The sequence below is a fragment of the Egretta garzetta genome, unplaced genomic scaffold (assembly GCF_000687185.1).
Source record: "Egretta garzetta isolate BGI_Z169 unplaced genomic scaffold, ASM68718v1 scaffold188, whole genome shotgun sequence".
Classification (NCBI taxonomy): domain Eukaryota; kingdom Metazoa; phylum Chordata; class Aves; order Pelecaniformes; family Ardeidae; genus Egretta; species Egretta garzetta.
The window spans coordinates 3,614,202-3,630,782 of NW_009260622.1; the positions used below are offsets into that span (position 1 = coordinate 3,614,202).

General features: G+C 43.4%; 1 protein-coding gene across 1 annotated transcript in view; it reads left to right on the plus strand.

The window, feature by feature from the left end:
• The window catches only part of PEDS1 (plasmanylethanolamine desaturase 1), a 55,375-nt gene extending 42,467 nt beyond the window's left edge, over positions 1 to 12,908 (plus strand). The window contains exons 3-7 of the mRNA XM_035900843.1: positions 4,523 to 4,614; positions 6,152 to 6,296; positions 6,968 to 7,180; positions 10,302 to 10,484; positions 10,518 to 12,908. Of these exons, the coding sequence (XP_035756736.1) occupies positions 4,523 to 4,614; positions 6,152 to 6,296; positions 6,968 to 7,180; positions 10,302 to 10,423 (572 nt within the window). The 3' untranslated portion in view covers positions 10,424 to 10,484; positions 10,518 to 12,908. The remainder of the gene's footprint in view (positions 1 to 4,522; positions 4,615 to 6,151; positions 6,297 to 6,967; positions 7,181 to 10,301; positions 10,485 to 10,517) is intronic.
• The last annotated feature ends 3,673 nt before the right edge of the window (positions 12,909 to 16,581 follow it).

The window sequence follows — 16,581 nt, forward strand, 5'->3', positions numbered from 1 at the left end:
GAGTCTCTCCCTTACTGGTTTTATCATCCTCTAGGTGTTCGTATCGCCTTTTTAACAGCATTAAATGGGCCGCCTCTAATCTACTCTTTACTAATCTAATCACTCTATTCAAGATGCAAAGCCCAAAGGTTAGAGTGAGCATCAACAATATTAGAGGTCCGGCAATGGTTGACAACAGTGTAGTTAACCAGGGAGAATGATTAAACCACGATTCATACCATCCTTGTTGGGCTTAACATAAATCTTAATAAACAATATTATAGTCCACAGTTTTTCACATACACAACTGCTGAAGAGTGAGCAAGCCCGTCTGCCATACAGCTGAAACACGATTGCTGGTGGTTAGGGGTTTTTTTCAGCCTGCCTTAGTATAATGCACTGCTTCAGGCACCCTTCATTCTTTCCTCTTAGCTTTCTACCAGCTGACATCAAAGCAACATGCGAAATATCTACTGAACTGTCAGTATTTTGCCTCTTATTTTTGTTGTTCCTCCTGCTGTTATTTCAAGCTCGGATAATGCAGCGCGCTGGAGGCGATGCGGGTTAATAGGGTGATTACCTCAGCAAGAATGGTATTTTAGTTGTTGCAAAGTGAAGCGTTGTTTGGGTATCTTCCCCCTGAATCAAGGCTGTTTGCTCTTTCAGCTGCCAGGTGCAGATCTAAAAGCCCTTGTGCTCCACCCCGTCTCGCTGTAGCTTACACGTGTGGTCTGAAACAAAAACAAAGCGGACCAAATTTACTGCTTATAAAAAATAAGCTGTCGAGTACAGTAAGGTGATAGATAAAGGATGAAGTGTCTCCTGCTGTATTTAAGAGTTTAGGCCAACTAAATAATGGACTCGACAGTGGGGATTGATTTATAATATGAAAAAAAAAGCCTTTTGGGGTGGTAGGGGCCACACTAATCCTGATTTTATTTCTTTTCCCTTTTCGAAAGTGAAAGGCGAGGGGAAGGACTGCAGAGGGGAGGGATCAGCTAAGCGAAAGGAAACCACAGGGAGGGGTGGATCTGAAATAGGCTGTGCTGCATGCGCTGTGCGGAAAAAAAAAAGTCCTGAAGATGAAGAACATTTGATCAATAGTAACACAACAACCTCGTCCTCTTTCATGTTCTAAAAATGATCTGCACTTTAGCAATCCTGCTAAGGTTACAAGAACTTCATTAAACTGGACTCTCAAGGCAGCTGACCTAAGTGTCCTGATTAGAGTAGGAAAATCAGGCAAAGTCCAGATCATGGCCAAGGCAGATAAAGTTGTGTGATTCATGGGGAAAGATGCACGTTTGTTGTTTTGTTTCCCAGCATATCTCAGATTGCTTTAAGTTTCTGTGGGGGAGGGACGAGTAACAAGATGCCTTGGAGTCAAAGCAAGATGAACCAGTATGCCAACGATTTTAACTTCTGTTTTGGATTACAAGGGAGTTGGAATTGTCTTGCCTAACATCTTAGCAGGCAGAGGGGTACCTGCCCATCACAAAAAGCTTTAATACTATAAATGAGAAGCTGTGCTCAAAGAAAGTCTTCAGACATGGAGAGAAACAAAAGCTGGCTAGTGGAGGAGAAAGCCAGGTGTTCTCCTAGCTTCACAGGCACCTGAAGAAGAGTTGGTGAGGCAGGCAGAGCAAAAAATAAATTTCCTGCATCGCCTCTGGTTTTGCAACTCCCTGCTGTTTCTGGTGCAAAGACTATGTTACACTGAGCAACTCTGTAAACAGCCTGATTTCTGTAACTATGTTCCAGACACTCTGGCCTGGCCCTGTGACTACTCCTCTGGTTTGCATGGCCCCACAGACTTCTCTGAGAACGCCGGGCATGCCAATAGTACATGACTGTGCCTTGTGCTCTGAGCTCCAAATGAGAGTAGGGAATTGTGAACTGAGCTGCTTTGAAACGTGTTTTGAACACACAATCTTTGTATTTCTCTTGTGACTCACTTAAGAATAGACTGCAAGATCAGTATATAGTGCTTTAATTGGCATGAACTTTGTATGGCATGATCAGTGATGTGGATGAGGGGATCAAGTGCACCCTTGGTAACTTTGCAGGTGACACCAAACTGGGTGGAAGTGTTGAGCTGCTGGAGGGCAGGGAGGCTCTACAGAGGGACCAGGACAGGCTGGGTTGATGGGCCAAGGCCAACTGTATGAGGTTCAACAAGGCTCAGTGCCAGGTCTTGCACTTCAGTCACAACAACCCCATACAATGCTACATGTGTGGAGAAGAGTGGCTGGAAAGCTGCCCAGCGGAAAAGGACCCGTGTGTGGTTTTTGACAGCCAGCTGAATATGAGCCAGCAGTGTGCCCAGGTGGCCAAGAAGGCCAACAGCATCCTGGATTCTTGTATCAGGAATAGCGGAAGTGGGGAAGTGACCGTCCCCCTGTACTGGGCACTGGTGGGCCCGCCCCTCGAATGCTGGGTTCAGTGTTGGGCCCCTTACTCCAAGAAGGACGTGGAGGGGCTGGAGCTTGTCCAGAGAAGGGCAATGAAAAGCGGGGGAGGGGTCTGGAGCCCAAGGCTGATGGGGAGCGGCTGAGGGAGCTGGAGGTGTTCAGCCTGGAGAAGAGGAGGCTGAGGGGAGACCTTAGCACTCCCTACAACTGCCTGACAGGAGGGGGGAACTGGGGAGGGGGGTGTTGCTCCCAAGCAACAAGTGATAGGTTGAGAGGAAATGGCCTCAAGTTGCACCAGGGGAGGTTTAGATTGGATATGAGGAAAAATTTCTTCACTTGAAAGTGTTATCGGGTACTGGAAGGGGCTGCCCAGGGAAGTGGTGGAGTCACCATCCCTGGAGGTGTTCAAAAAATGTGTAGACGTGGCACTTTGGAACATGGTTTAGTGGGCATGGTGGTGTTGGATTGACAGTTGGACATGATTATCTTAAAGGTCTTCTCCAACCTTAATGATTCTATGATTTTGAGGGATTTGCACTGAGGTCACATGCTATCAATTCCCAGGTATATCGTATTTGGACAGTATGCAGTAGTAGCTATTTTGAAATCTGGGTCGTGCTTCTACTGAATTCTTTTAACCAGACTTGCAGGTAAGAAGCGTGTGCTGCCTTCCCCTTTCAGAGCCTGAATGCTGGCTCCACAGAGAATCACCCAGTATGCTTGTATATGTATTCACCGGGTGGTCAATCTCAGAAAAATCTTTCTGATATTTTTATTAACCTGAAGGGACAGCACTGCGGTGAAAAAAGAATCCAAATTCTTAGTCTGGTTCATTCTTCAGCAAATCTAGACATCCAGACCTGGTTAATGTCTCTTGAAGCCTGCTCAGAGCAAGATGTTCAGGCTTGAACTGGTGCCTCTTGATGTCTCTGTTCTTTAAAGGGCAGGGTCTGACTGCCAGGCAGTATCTCGCTCTTTGCTGTGTTGCTGTAGCCATATCGCTATGCTGTATCCCACATTCCCCCAGCCTCTCTGTTAAAAATTGGGGAACTTCTTCATCAATCTTCACTGAATTTTCTTCCTCAAAAGCATAAAGAGCCTGGCAGCAGAGCTCATGAGGGAGGGTGCCTCAAATTGTGTTGGAGGCTTCAGTATTAAAGGGATTGGGAACCTGTGGGTTGGATGACTTCTGCAGATGGAGAGAGATAGGTTAAACACCATCTGACAGATCTATGACTGACTGCAGAATGTACAGCCGTTCTGATCAAATAACATCTCTTACATCCTTACTTTTAAATGTCAGGATTAGCCAGAAACTTGGATAGGTAGATTATCCAGGACATGAAGGCAAATATAGGGCTTTACATGCAAGAACTGAAAATCACCTTTACTTGACAGCAGTTTTAAAGTTATTGTGGTTGGCAGCTAGAAAAATCTTCACACTTGTTGTGACATCTTCCTTTTAATGGTGTATCTCAATTAGTGTGGAAATACCGCAAGCGTACAATGCCCTTACAGAGAGTTGTTAGCATGGTTTCTGAGGCCTTGCCTACAGCTTTGCAGGTGCCACAGTCTTGAAGTCATTTGATGTTCTGATCTTATTTTGTAAATAGTATTGCTGTACCCAGGAGTGGCTGCTTAATTAGTTCTTACCTGTAGTCCTTGGAGTTCAGTGCTTCTTGCTTACAGACGTAAGGGACCAAGGGAGAAGAGGAAGGGTCTGCAGGTAGTATTATCTGCTGAGATGGCTTTAACAGTTATTTTATAGCCAAGTAATCTGTTAAACACTACTGAAGAAGAGGGTGGGCAGATCCAAGTGATTCAGTTCTAACTTACGAGTATTTTCCATACCAGCAATTGTAAAGATTTGTCAAGCTCTTCTGTAGAAGAGGTGTTAAACACAAAACCTTGCTATAGGTTTAATGAAGATTGTAATCATCCAAATGGTGTCTTGTTAACCTCTTTTTCCTAGTTGCTTGACCTTATGTTTATTCAGATTGGGTGGATCTCGTGTGGTTGTAAATATCTAAGTTAGAGGTAGATAAACAAGTAAACTTGTAAAACAAGTATAAAATGTGAATACATCAGTAAAAATGTTTGTGTTTATCTAACTGTCTCTCTCCTCGTTCAAGTTGCAGGAGTTATTACAGCTGACTTTCTATCAGGATTATTTCACTGGGGAGCAGATACCTGGGGATCTGTGGAGCTACCCATAGTTGGAAAGGTTTGAGATTCTTATCCTTAAGCTTGAAAAAGTTACGAAACACTTCCAGTATTCCCAGCTGCGTTGGACAGGGTATATAAGCTGTATCTTTCTTGCAGTCTTGCCAATGTAACCACCCCCAGAACCCTCCTCCCCTAAGTGGCACGGTGTGTCACTGGTAAAGTGCCATGTTTACGCTCGGCCTAGGTGACACGTGCAAGGTGACACTGTTCCATTTTATCACCTTGTTTAAGCTTTGCACACAGTTTTGCAATACCAGTGTTCACAGACCTTCCCAAGGGACTGCGGGAATGGCCTGTGACACTGCCAGCGTAGAAACCTGGCTGGAGTAGCATAGATCTTCCCAAAGGCCAATAAACGTAGAGGTGTGTAGAGCTATTCCCATAGCTAAACTCTCAAAAAGCTGCCTTGTAAAAACATGAAGAAATCTTTCCAGTTCTCTCTGCTGCTGGCCCCTATTGTAAATGTAGTAGAGTTAGAATGGTGATGACTGAGGATGTAGATTTGAGATGTACTATACATCGGCAGCTACAAATGCCAGGTGCTTAGCGGAAGCTGCACTGACTTCTATAATAAGCAATAATCTGTTTTTTAAAATAAACTTCTTCATAGCTACCATTAATTACTCCTCACAGTGCAATATTAGAAGGTTTTCTATTAAAAGAAAAAAAGTATATGGGATAGTCCTTGTAATTATCCTGAAATACATGAATTAGAACAGAAGAATTAAGGCTGTTGGTTTTAGGCTTATTTTTGTTCACCTTCAATAGACTTAGTAGTCCTTGAATCCTTGTATCTCTGGACCATAGTTCAAAAAAAAAAAACCAAAACCACCCCAACAAAACACTGCAGGAGACTATGGACTAAATAAACAAGAGTTCAGACTGATCAGGACACCTTTGCCTAGACTGTAGAGGATATGTGTGCAAAAGGCAAAGAAGTGTACTTGTTTTACTGTCCCAGTCCTACCTATCACTTTCACTCTCTCTCCTCTGGGATTGTATATGCAGATGTGATTTCTACTCCTAGGGGAGACTTTTCTTATGTTCTATTTGACTTACATTGGTTTGTCTAGTCATTTAACTTGCATTTAGTCTGTTAATGCTATCATCTGTAATCCATACAAAATGCTAGGCTGAATTTTTTGGGTTTTAGTATTTTCTTGGTGTGTGCTGCTTAGCAAGTGAGTTATATTTGTGAATTTCACAAATACTGTCTGTGAAATTAGGATGCTGATGCTTTGGTTTTGAGATCTAGAGACTAAAGGTCCTAAGTGAAAATTAAGAATAAAACTGAAAAGCAGTGAAAAACTGGATTCAAGTCTGGGAACTGAATTGCTTCACAAATGTAGATCAAATTACCTGAAGTGTTACCATCACAAAAGTTTGACTCCCACTTATGTGCTTTGTACTGTGGAACTCTCTGAAACTCAGTCATCAGGTTTGAAGAGCATGCAGGGGTTTTTGGGGTTTTTGTATTTTTCTTTCCAAGATCATTATTGAGCCATGGTGTCGTGTTTATCAATTTGTTTTTTCAGGCTTTCATCAGACCCTTTAGAGAACATCATATTGACCCCACAGCAATTACCAGACATGATTTTATAGAGACCAATGGAGACAACTGCCTTATGACGCTAGTCCCGTTGGCAAACATGGCATACAAATTTGTTTCTTTTTCCCCAGGTAAGCTGTTACTTCTGACTTACATGGATTTAGCATTTTTTGTTGATATTTAAACAAACATTTGTCTGTGCGAGGCTAGGAGAAATCAGTGAATGCGAGATGACAAGTAATAGCTGTTGGAAGCATGATGCTCCTGGGAGGAGGGAGGGAAGGTTGGTTTGGGTTTCTTTTTCCTTGAAGGTGGAGCAACTAGAAAGCAGGGCAGCTAGATTCTCTAGCTCAATAGAGAACCTGTGCCTGAGCAGTCTTGCAATGAAGCATTAGAAGTTACAGTAAATACCCTTTTTATAAGAGGGATCAAACTGTACATATAGGGAAACTCATTGTTCTCAAGTGTATAAATATGCTTCATCTCTCTGTAGAAGTACTTTATTTGCAAGCTAGAAGTGCAAGAATTAGAGGATTAATTTAATTGTATAGATGGTAAACTCTGAGTTTAACTTCCAGTTTATGGCGAGTTGACAGATGTTGGCACTTACCAGCCTGTCTTACGACGTTCTGGAATTGCTTATGGCTCCCTGGCTCTCGTGACACCTTGCCAAAGCAGCTTCAGTGAGGCCGTTGTTAGTTCCTGCAGCACCAGGCAGCTCTGTCTGGGCAAGACTTCATTTTCCTGGTAGAAATTTACCTTTTCATAAATGGTATTTAAAGATACACATCTTGTTTTGCAGAGGCATTGTATGAAACATGTCCTTGGGAGTGTTATGTCTTTGCCCTTATCATCTTCATAACCATGACGAACCAGATTCACAAGTGGTCTCACACGTACTTTGGTCTTCCACGCTGGGTAATATTTCTACAGGACTGGCATGTTATCCTGCCACGGAAGCATCACAGGATCCATCACGTGTCTCCACACGAGACTTACTTCTGCATTACAACTGGTACTGCCACCTGGTTCATACTGCAAGCTCTCTCTAATAGTCTAGTGCAATTCACCTGGCAGCATGTAATTTAGTGACAGCCTGTTAAATACTTAGAAAATTACCTGGAGAATGTTAACCTTGGCTGCACAAGTTCTGAGCAAAACTATAGTTGGTTTTGTTGCATAAAAAATGCGGGGGGAAGATTTGCGACTGGCTGAAAGGTAACTTTCAGCCTGATGGGGTAGTCAGTGGTACTGAGATCTGACTGCATGATATCTTGGTGATCTCATGCTAGTAATGGATTTTGTTCGTTAAAGCCTTAAAGCCGCTGTTCCTTGAAAACAGTGTATCATCTGCAAGTGCAGCTTACCCTGAATGTTCATTTTTAAAGCAAGGCTTCTGGATTTGCAGCATTCATTCATTCTGGTTTGGGGCAGAGGAGTGGACAGGCTTGCAGAAAACTGGCTTTAGGTTCCTCTTATATCTATATTTAATTTTATGCCCACTGTACAGGCAGGTATACTTGGTCACCAGTGCTGCACAATCCTGAATAAGTTACCAAGTTAATCAGATAGGTGGAAATAAACCACTGTGGTTCTTCACTCTGTTGTTGGTTTTGCCAAACAGTTTATATCAGTTTTGAAATCTCTGCCAAGAAACAAATCTAGTTCTCATGACTTTTACCACGTAAAAACACAGTACGATTAAGAAGACGTCACTTGACAGATGATGGCAAAAATCTTGCCACCCTAAGAGCTTTGTTTTCAGTCCTACAATGTCCTGGAAGTTTAAGCCTGACCATTATTAGCAGTCTTGGGATAGTTGCCTTTTTTCTTATTTAAAAAAAAAAATAGCTTGTGCTTCTGTCCACCCCATGCTTTCTGTAAGTGTTCATACCATATGAGTCTGACATAACACAGCATGATAGATTTATACTTGGATTTTCCAGTGGAGCAAAGTGTTTCTGCAGCCCTAATTCTTTCTCTTCTAGGGTAGAAGTGAGGAGGAAGACAGAAATATGCAGTCAGTGTGCTATTTAAAAGGGGCCTTTACCGAGTATATATGGACTAGTTATTGTAGTGCACTTGTTAGTGACCTGGCTAAAGAGTAGGCAGCCAAGTGCCCAGAGTATCCTTGGTTTCAGAGCTGACCTGTGTACATAAAGGTCTGCTGCTGTATCATGGCCAGGGAAGGTGTCCGATAACAGTGCTCTGGCATTCCCAATGTCAAAACTTTCACGCACTGACTGCCATTTTTAGACACCAGGAAGGAGTCGTCCATTCCTTGAGGGGTGAGGGCTGTGTTAATGAGAATTGCATGGGCTGACATCCTAAAGGGCGTCAGTACGGAGCGAGTTGAGCGGAGCTGCAGGGTCGCAGGTGAGCTAGGAAAGGTCACGTACAGCTACAGAAGGTGGCTGAAAACAGGAGGCACCTGTTCCGATAGATTGCTAAAGCTGTAGCTGTGTCTGATTAGAAATGATCTAGAAATAGGATATTTTTCAGCAGTGAATATCCTGAATGTTCTCTCCCTTTAGTATTTCTGTCCCGTAATAGCTATACCCATAGTCTAAGACCACATCAGCAAGAGCAGATGTTTCCTTCTGCTGGCTGTGCCGCCGCTGTAGGGATGGTACTCGGTCCCAGCAGAGCTCTCTGCGGCAGCTTCCCGTGATCCAGTCTTGCTCATGCTATCCTGCATTTTGGCTCTTTCCTCTAACATGCACCGCTGCTGCTAGCTCGCTGTTGCAGTAACAACTTCTCTCCTGCCTTTCCTTTGGTTTCGCTTTCTTACACTTTTTTCCCTTTTCCAGAGATGTACATGGAGTTAAGTATAGCATCTGTGCTTACAGAAGTGTTCTGTAGGTGTGGGATAACTAGTGTAACCCTGTGTACACCCATCTTTTGCTGGTTGTAGGAGAACTTCTATGGGAAAATAACATTTCCCGGTGCTGATTTCTTTTGGCTTCCCTAGTTTTACAATGCTTAATAAACCAGAGGCCTAAAGTTACCGTATAATACATTGTAATGAAACCCTGTGAAATTGCCTCTCTATGCACTCCTGTCAGTTACATGTAGTTAGGTTGGCATCAAAATACAGTATCAGAAAATTAATGTACTAATTAATATCCTAAAAGTGAGATGTGAAGCCCTTCTGAATTCAGGGTGAGGCCTGTGTGAGTTCCAGCTTCAGCCTGCACACTGCAACATTTCTGCAAAGCATTCAAAATACCCAAAATCTGTAGGCTAGGAAAGATGCGGTAAACTCCTGTTGCATGCAGAACATGATCCCACTTAGTGCCATTTGTACAGAAAATGGTAAAAGCCTGTCCCGTATCAACCTGTTACAGCCTTCCTGGTTACTGGGAAGCAGAAGTGCTCGGCTGGCAGAGTTGTGCAGCTTTGGGAGTGTGCTGCTAGCGGTGCTGCCCTTTTAGTCCAGGAAGTGTCCAACGTCAGCCACCATTAAATGCAGCGTGGTACTAAAACAAGATTTCCCCATCACTTATTTAATTAGCAATCAGTTACGCCAACTTTAATTTTGCCCAGGGAGAGCATAATACATTCAAGTACCTTAAAAATGAAAATTGATGTTGGAACTGTCTAAACTTGAGGCTTTATTTAAGAAAAACCTTTCAGTTTTTCTTAAATTTTTCTTCGGTTTGCTGGGCCTCAGTGGTATTTAGGTCCCAAACAGAAATCTTGAGGGTTGTTTTGGGTTTTTTTAATAATTTCATTTTTTCTAGAAACTATGGCATTGTTAATGTTGTGTGTATTTACTTTCTTGCTCTACTACCTAATGAGAAACATGGGGAAAAGCCGAGCTGGCTTTGGTGATGGGGAAACTAATCTGGGAAAAATAGCTGAAATTGTTGGGTTGGGGTTTTTGTTTGGCTGCTTAAATTTCAGTACTAAATCTAAGGTTCCACTAATACAAATGTCTGTCTTTGACACAAATCATTCAACTTGATGGTCCCTTTTCTGATAGCTTTGCAATGGTCATAGAGTAGCCTGCCTCTGAACTCCCTTTACATTTACCTTGTGTTTAATTTAAATAATGTTATTAAATAAATATTGCAAGACATTGAACTTTGGATGCTATGACAAACTAATCCTTTTTTTCCTTTGCAATCACTTAGGTTGGCTGAACTATCCATTAGAGAAGATAAGATTCTGGAGGTGTTTGGAGAACATTATCCAAGGAGTTACTGGGGAGAAACCAAGAGCAGATGACATGAAATGGGCTCAGAAAATTAAATAACTTTTGCCAGCCTTCTTCAATCCTTAACTCGTTGCCAATGTTGGGGTATTTTTTTTTTTTTTTTTTTTTTTTTTTTTTTTTTTTTTTTTTTTTTAAATATAAAGCCATCAGCCAAATTCAAGACCTGCAAAGAAATAACAGACTCTAAAGCACAAACTAAAAAGTGTTAACACAGACTGTAATGAAAAGAACTAATTCTTAAAACAATACTTGAAATGAAGATGATTACTCTTACTGAGCACCTTTTCGTTTTAGCCATGTCTGCTTACATCTTAGAAAATACTTCATTACTGTATCTCGTAAGGCTATCAGGCAAGCCGGAAGGCAGGACAGTCACTCCATTGGTACATGGTGGCGTAGTAAACATGTGTTGTATCAACATTATTTAACACTTCAAGAACAGCTTGTTGCCTAAGACCTATAGGGGGAATGGTGACAACAGTTTGTCACTTCATGTTTGAGTCCAAGTACACTGCATGAAAACAGTGTGTCAGAGTAATGGAAGCCTATAAAATCATCACTGTTCAATGCACTTAGTGATTGATAAACTTACAGCTCTGTCTTTGCTATCATGTTAAATCTAATTGATGTAATGTGGAACAGACTTCAACAATCCCACTCCACTAATGGGCCACGAATCCTCAAGTGTCTTCAATTTCCCTTAAAATAAAATTGTTCTACTCTCTACGTGGAATTGAGCAAACCGTTTCTGCATAAGCCTTCAACTCAACGAGCCTCTGAGGAGAGGGAGGGCATCCTGTACAAGACATGCTCGGGTCTGTTCATGTGGAGTGCTCACTGATGAGTCGTCGATTAAGTGTTCCCTACCCTGACAATAAATGTTTAAAATAGTTCTAGCATTGGGCACATTGCAAATAGCTGTACTCAAGAGCTCAAGGTATCAAACCTGTATGTTAGAAGGGAAATGCTAATGACTGGTGTTTTGGTTTTTTTGTTTTTTGTTTTTATTTTTAAGGTGCTTGCTTGTTTCTGTAAATAATATAAAGCCTTAATCTCTTCTGGTGTAATGGAATAATATTTTAATGTGATGTTTGAATGTATATAATATATTTATAACAAAGCAGTTGGATAATATTAATCATGTTTGTTAAGTCTTGTTGCTGTTTTTCATTCATGCATTGTCAGCACTTAGTCCAAGAACTTGGTTCTTGGTTGCAGAATGCTTCATGCTGTTCTAGCTGCCTGAAACACTTTGCAAGCCTGTTAAGTCTCGTTTTGATTGAGGTGATCACTTGTTTATCAGTGTTGTAGGAGCTTGACACTGTATTATGCCAGACTTCAACTGCACTTTCAAAAAGTGCAAGTAATTCTGCTTTGGATGCTAAGGAGTAACTGCCGGGTTGGGGGCGGAGGGAGAGAAGTTTGCCTGAGAACATCCAGCAGGCACTTTATCATGTTCATGTGATTTGGATTGGTTTAATTCTTTCCTAAATGAAAGCTTACTGATGGTCAAATCTGAGACTATTTTTCCCTTCCCTAGTTCTAAATTGCGTTGAATTCAAACTGGCTTTTCCTGAAGAGCATGGTAAGGTGGTTTTGAGTCATAGGTTTAGACAGACCTTGATCTCAACTTCTTCCGGTACAATGGACCACAACTTCGGAAAGCGTCAGGACTTGGCAACTCTCCTTTAGGAGTCTCAAAACACATTTAGTTGAAATGGGAGGAAGAGGAAGGAGTGCTCCTTTAATGCTGTTACTGTGGAAGACAGACATGTGATTTCATGCTATCTTTGGTGAAAAGAGCAGGTTTTCCCCTTTTTCTCCCACCCACACCATCAAAAGCCTTGGCAAAGGCGGCCATGTACAGGAACGTAGAGCACTGCGGGGAGCAGCCAGGAGGCTGCAGGCTCGGTTAGGGAAGATTGCTGCAAGCTGGTGAGCTCTTTGTTAATTATTGCCTACTTCTCCCAGATCTGGGTGTTTAAGAGGTTTGATTCTGTGCCAAACACGTTGGCTCAAAGTCGTTCCTCGAAGTCATTTTATATCTCTACTTGTTTTAATTTCCAGGCATTGATTATTCAGCTTCATGTTAAAAAAAAAAAAAATGAGATGTGAATATAAATTTGAGTGGGAAGAAAGGCAACTTCTGTCATTGTGGAAGCCAGTGTGGTGATCGTTACTCTGAATCAGTGATGTTAGATCCATTAATATTTGCTATTTGTGGCTGAAACTTATTTTAAATGTCTTTGGCATGACAGGTGTGGAACTGAATATAAAGGTGAGGATGCAAACTACCATGTGTCCAGAGCAAAGAATGCTTCTCCCTCCTCTTCTCCCCTTCCAGTGTGAGTGTCCTGCAGCTTTAGAGGTATAGGGATGCTTAGGGAACATCTATTGCTGCGAGTGCAAAGAGCTGCAGTAGTTTATTTCTGCCATCTTGACAAGAGTTTAAATTCACATCTGCTTCTACCTTGAGACTCCCATAATCCATATTCTAACAGATTTGTAGTCCTTGGTTGTCTGTTCCTCCTGCCCTCATCCCTTTCTTCCTCTTTCCCGTAGAGCACTGCGGGGAGCAGCCAGGAGGCTGCAGGCTCGGTTAGGGAAGATTGCTGCAAGCTGGTGAGCTCTTTGTTAATTATTGCCTACTTCTCCCAGATCTGGGTGTTTAAGAGGTTTGATTCTGTGCCAAACACGTTGGCTCAAAGTCGTTCCTCGAAGTCATTTTATATCTCTACTTGTTTTAATTTCCAGGCATTGATTATTCAGCTTCATGTTAAAAAAAAAAAAAATGAGATGTGAATATAAATTTGAGTGGGAAGAAAGGCAACTTCTGTCATTGTGGAAGCCAGTGTGGTGATCGTTACTCTGAATCAGTGATGTTAGATCCATTAATATTTGCTATTTGTGGCTGAAACTTATTTTAAATGTCTTTGGCATGACAGGTGTGGAACTGAATATAAAGGTGAGGATGCAAACTACCATGTGTCCAGAGCAAAGAATGCTTCTCCCTCCTCTTCTCCCCTTCCAGTGTGAGTGTCCTGCAGCTTTAGAGGTATAGGGATGCTTAGGGAACATCTATTGCTGCGAGTGCAAAGAGCTGCAGTAGTTTATTTCTGCCATCTTGACAAGAGTTTAAATTCACATCTGCTTCTACCTTGAGACTCCCATAATCCATATTCTAACAGATTTGTAGTCCTTGGTTGTCTGTTCCTCCTGCCCTCATCCCTTTCTTCCTCTGTCCCTCACCCTTGGCTCCAGTTTGAGTTAAGTAAATTGGTGTCAAAGCCCAGTACAGAACTGGGTGGATGCTCAGGACTCTTGTGTAAAACAGTCTTAAGCACCAAGTCCTTTGAGAGCTCATTTGCTTATTGCAAATTTAAATGCCCAGTGAACAGCAGTGGTGCAGTGTATATAACAAATGGATTGGAAGCATGTCAATTAGAATTTGTACTTCAAGAGTGCTGTTAAAGGCAATAGCTGTTGCCCAAACCTCTCTCAGCCACTTGATCTATCGTCTTACTGGAAGCAAATCTGAGTTACTAATACTGGTGGCTGCTGGGACTATCTATGTGTTAATCTTGCTTATTCTGAGAAACTGGGACAGCAGTTAATCTCTGGCTGCTGTTTTACGTGCTGATGCGGTGCTGGAGTCCTGAGGTAGCTCTCGCTCGGAGCGACGTGAGGTGTCGGACGTGGCTGGCATCTCCCGTATAGATGTCACTGTTCGTAAGGCGATGTCGAGGGGCACGGCCTGGCAGCAAGGCTTGGTTTTGTAATCCTTGAGCTCTCCTTCCCTGCTGTGAGCTGAGGCATATCTTAATGCTTTCTGCCCCTTGGAGGAGGGTTAATGAATGCCTGTGTGAATGGGCTTGGGTTTCAGTCTGCAGCTAGTTACTGGAAACTGGTCCGCCTGCTTTGAGTAGTGGATGCTCCTGTAAAAATCAGTGCGGCAATTCCGGAGCAAAAGGCTATGTGGATCCTTTTTAACAGGCGTAAATCTGGCTTAAGATAAATTTGTCTTAAGTTGATTAGGAACAGATCAGAGCTAAAGCAGAATAAGGCGCTCCTTTTAAACTCCACAGAGGTGGCCTGCGTTTCAGTTTAACTAAATGCTTTTAAAAGCTATTTGACTCCAGCCTGTCGCTTCCACAGAAAGGTACGGTTAGTCTCCTGCTTGTTGGACCCCCAGGAGAACGTCTTTCAGGGCTTCGACGTCTGCCAAGTCTGTAGTTGCTCTCCAGCGACCCGGCTCCCTGTGGTAACGTGAGGGCCTAGCAGGAGTAGATGTTATTTCTTCATGTGTAATAAAGATCCTACAGGCAGAGCTGTTTGGGGACTCACTTGCAAGGGGAAGCATTGCACTGTGGTAAACTGAGGAAAATTACTGCAAAGTGCCTTAAAATCCTGCTCGGCCTTTTGTTAAGCCAGTGTCCAGGACCGCCTGCTGGGGCTGGGTTTGGTGTTTGCTTTGAAGGTCCCACGGACACATTTCCAACTGCTTGGCTTTCTGATGTCTCTTGACTTCTCCAATTTTGTTTCATTTTGCTGCTGGATCAACTCCTCTGTGTTCTCTCCACTCGCCTGCAGCCTTGACCTGCTGTCTGCCTCTGTGAAATCCCAGGGGCAAACAAGGAGAGCCCCTTCTCAGAGCTGGCGTTTGCTGGGGTAAACGTGGAGCCGTTGCACCGCACAAGGAAAGGGGGTACCCTTTAAGCCAGCCTAGAGACCACAAATACATAGACAAAAGTCTGTCTTTCTGGTATGTATTTGTTCTGTGCTATTAAAAAAAAAAAAAATAAAAAAAAATAAAAAAAGCTCAAGAACTGCTCTGGCCCACCACTGTTTGCACAAGGCACCAGGGCCAGCATGGCTGTATGAAATAAGGCCAAACTAGGGCCTTTTGGCTCAGGTGCGGTGTCTGTAGTCCTGGAATTTGGCTTGCAGCAGGCCTAGAAAGTGGAGCTCAGGTTAAACTAGTGACCCACCTTGCCCCCCAAAGATTATCCTGCCGGATGGAGAGGGACTCTGGCTGCTTGCTGTCCAACATGGTTATCCCAGCGGCTCAGCAGCACCAGGGCCTCTCCTGCAGGCTGGGTCCCTGGCCAGGATTAGCGAGCTCTTATGCCACCTAGCTGCCTTGCTCTTGGCTTCCTCAGCGGCTGCTCTCCGCCACCTGGAAATGCAGTACAAGAACTAAACAAAATACAATCCAACCAGCAAGACCCACATTGCTATTTTAAAGTAGCTTCAAAGAATAATTGATAGAACCGGTACCTTGGCTCTGTTTGCTGCTAAAAGCTGAGTAAAGTTGACTTCACTGAGTAAATGGCTTAAAACACAGTGGGTCTCCAAAACATTTTGGTTTGTAATTGTTTCTGCAAATTTTCATATGATGTCTTGGGGCATAGTTTTTTGAATATGTGTTGCAAGACAAAGCAGTATTCATTTACCTTTTTTTTTTCCCTCTTATTATTGTGTTAATGGGAGAGGGCTGAGGGAAGATGCACTGTTGATTAAAGCACAGCACTGTAGATCTTCTCGTGATCTTTATGTCTCTTCTGGCTACGTCTCTCTGGCTACAGCTCTTCTAGATTCCCATCAGGTAGTTTAGGCCTGAGAATATTTTTCATTGCCATGTATTGGCCAGCAGCAACCTCCTGAAACACAGTAAGAAACACATGGATGTGCTTCATGTCCTCTCTTCTGCAGAGGCGGTGGCCCAGTCCTGATCCCGGGCTGTCACCCCAGCAGGCTGAAGCCCCTTGCCTGCCCCCCCACACCCAGTTTGCTTGTTCCTGCACACCAGTGGCCGGCTGCGTGCTGCTGGGCACAGGTCGCTGTCTGGCTGTAACTGGTGGAGGGTGGCCAGCAAAAGGCAACCAGTTCCATTTCCCCCCTCGGCACAGAGCTGTGTCCTGGGGCTCCCCTTGCCCCAACATCGCAAGAAGATTGGGGGTGCAAATGCATAAACAGCATCAGGTTATTAGCTGCTACTGCGGCTCGTGTTCTGGCCAGAAGGGACGTAGTTCGCCGTTTATTCACGTTAATTGCATTTGAGTTTTATGGGCTGTTAAATGCTGGGGAGCCGGCTGGTGTTTCAGAGCTCCCCGGGTAGCTCGCTGGGGTTGCTTTCTCCAGGGCTGCCTGCCGGAGGCGGGGAGCAGGGCAGGGCAGCCTGGCAGAGCCGCTGCCCC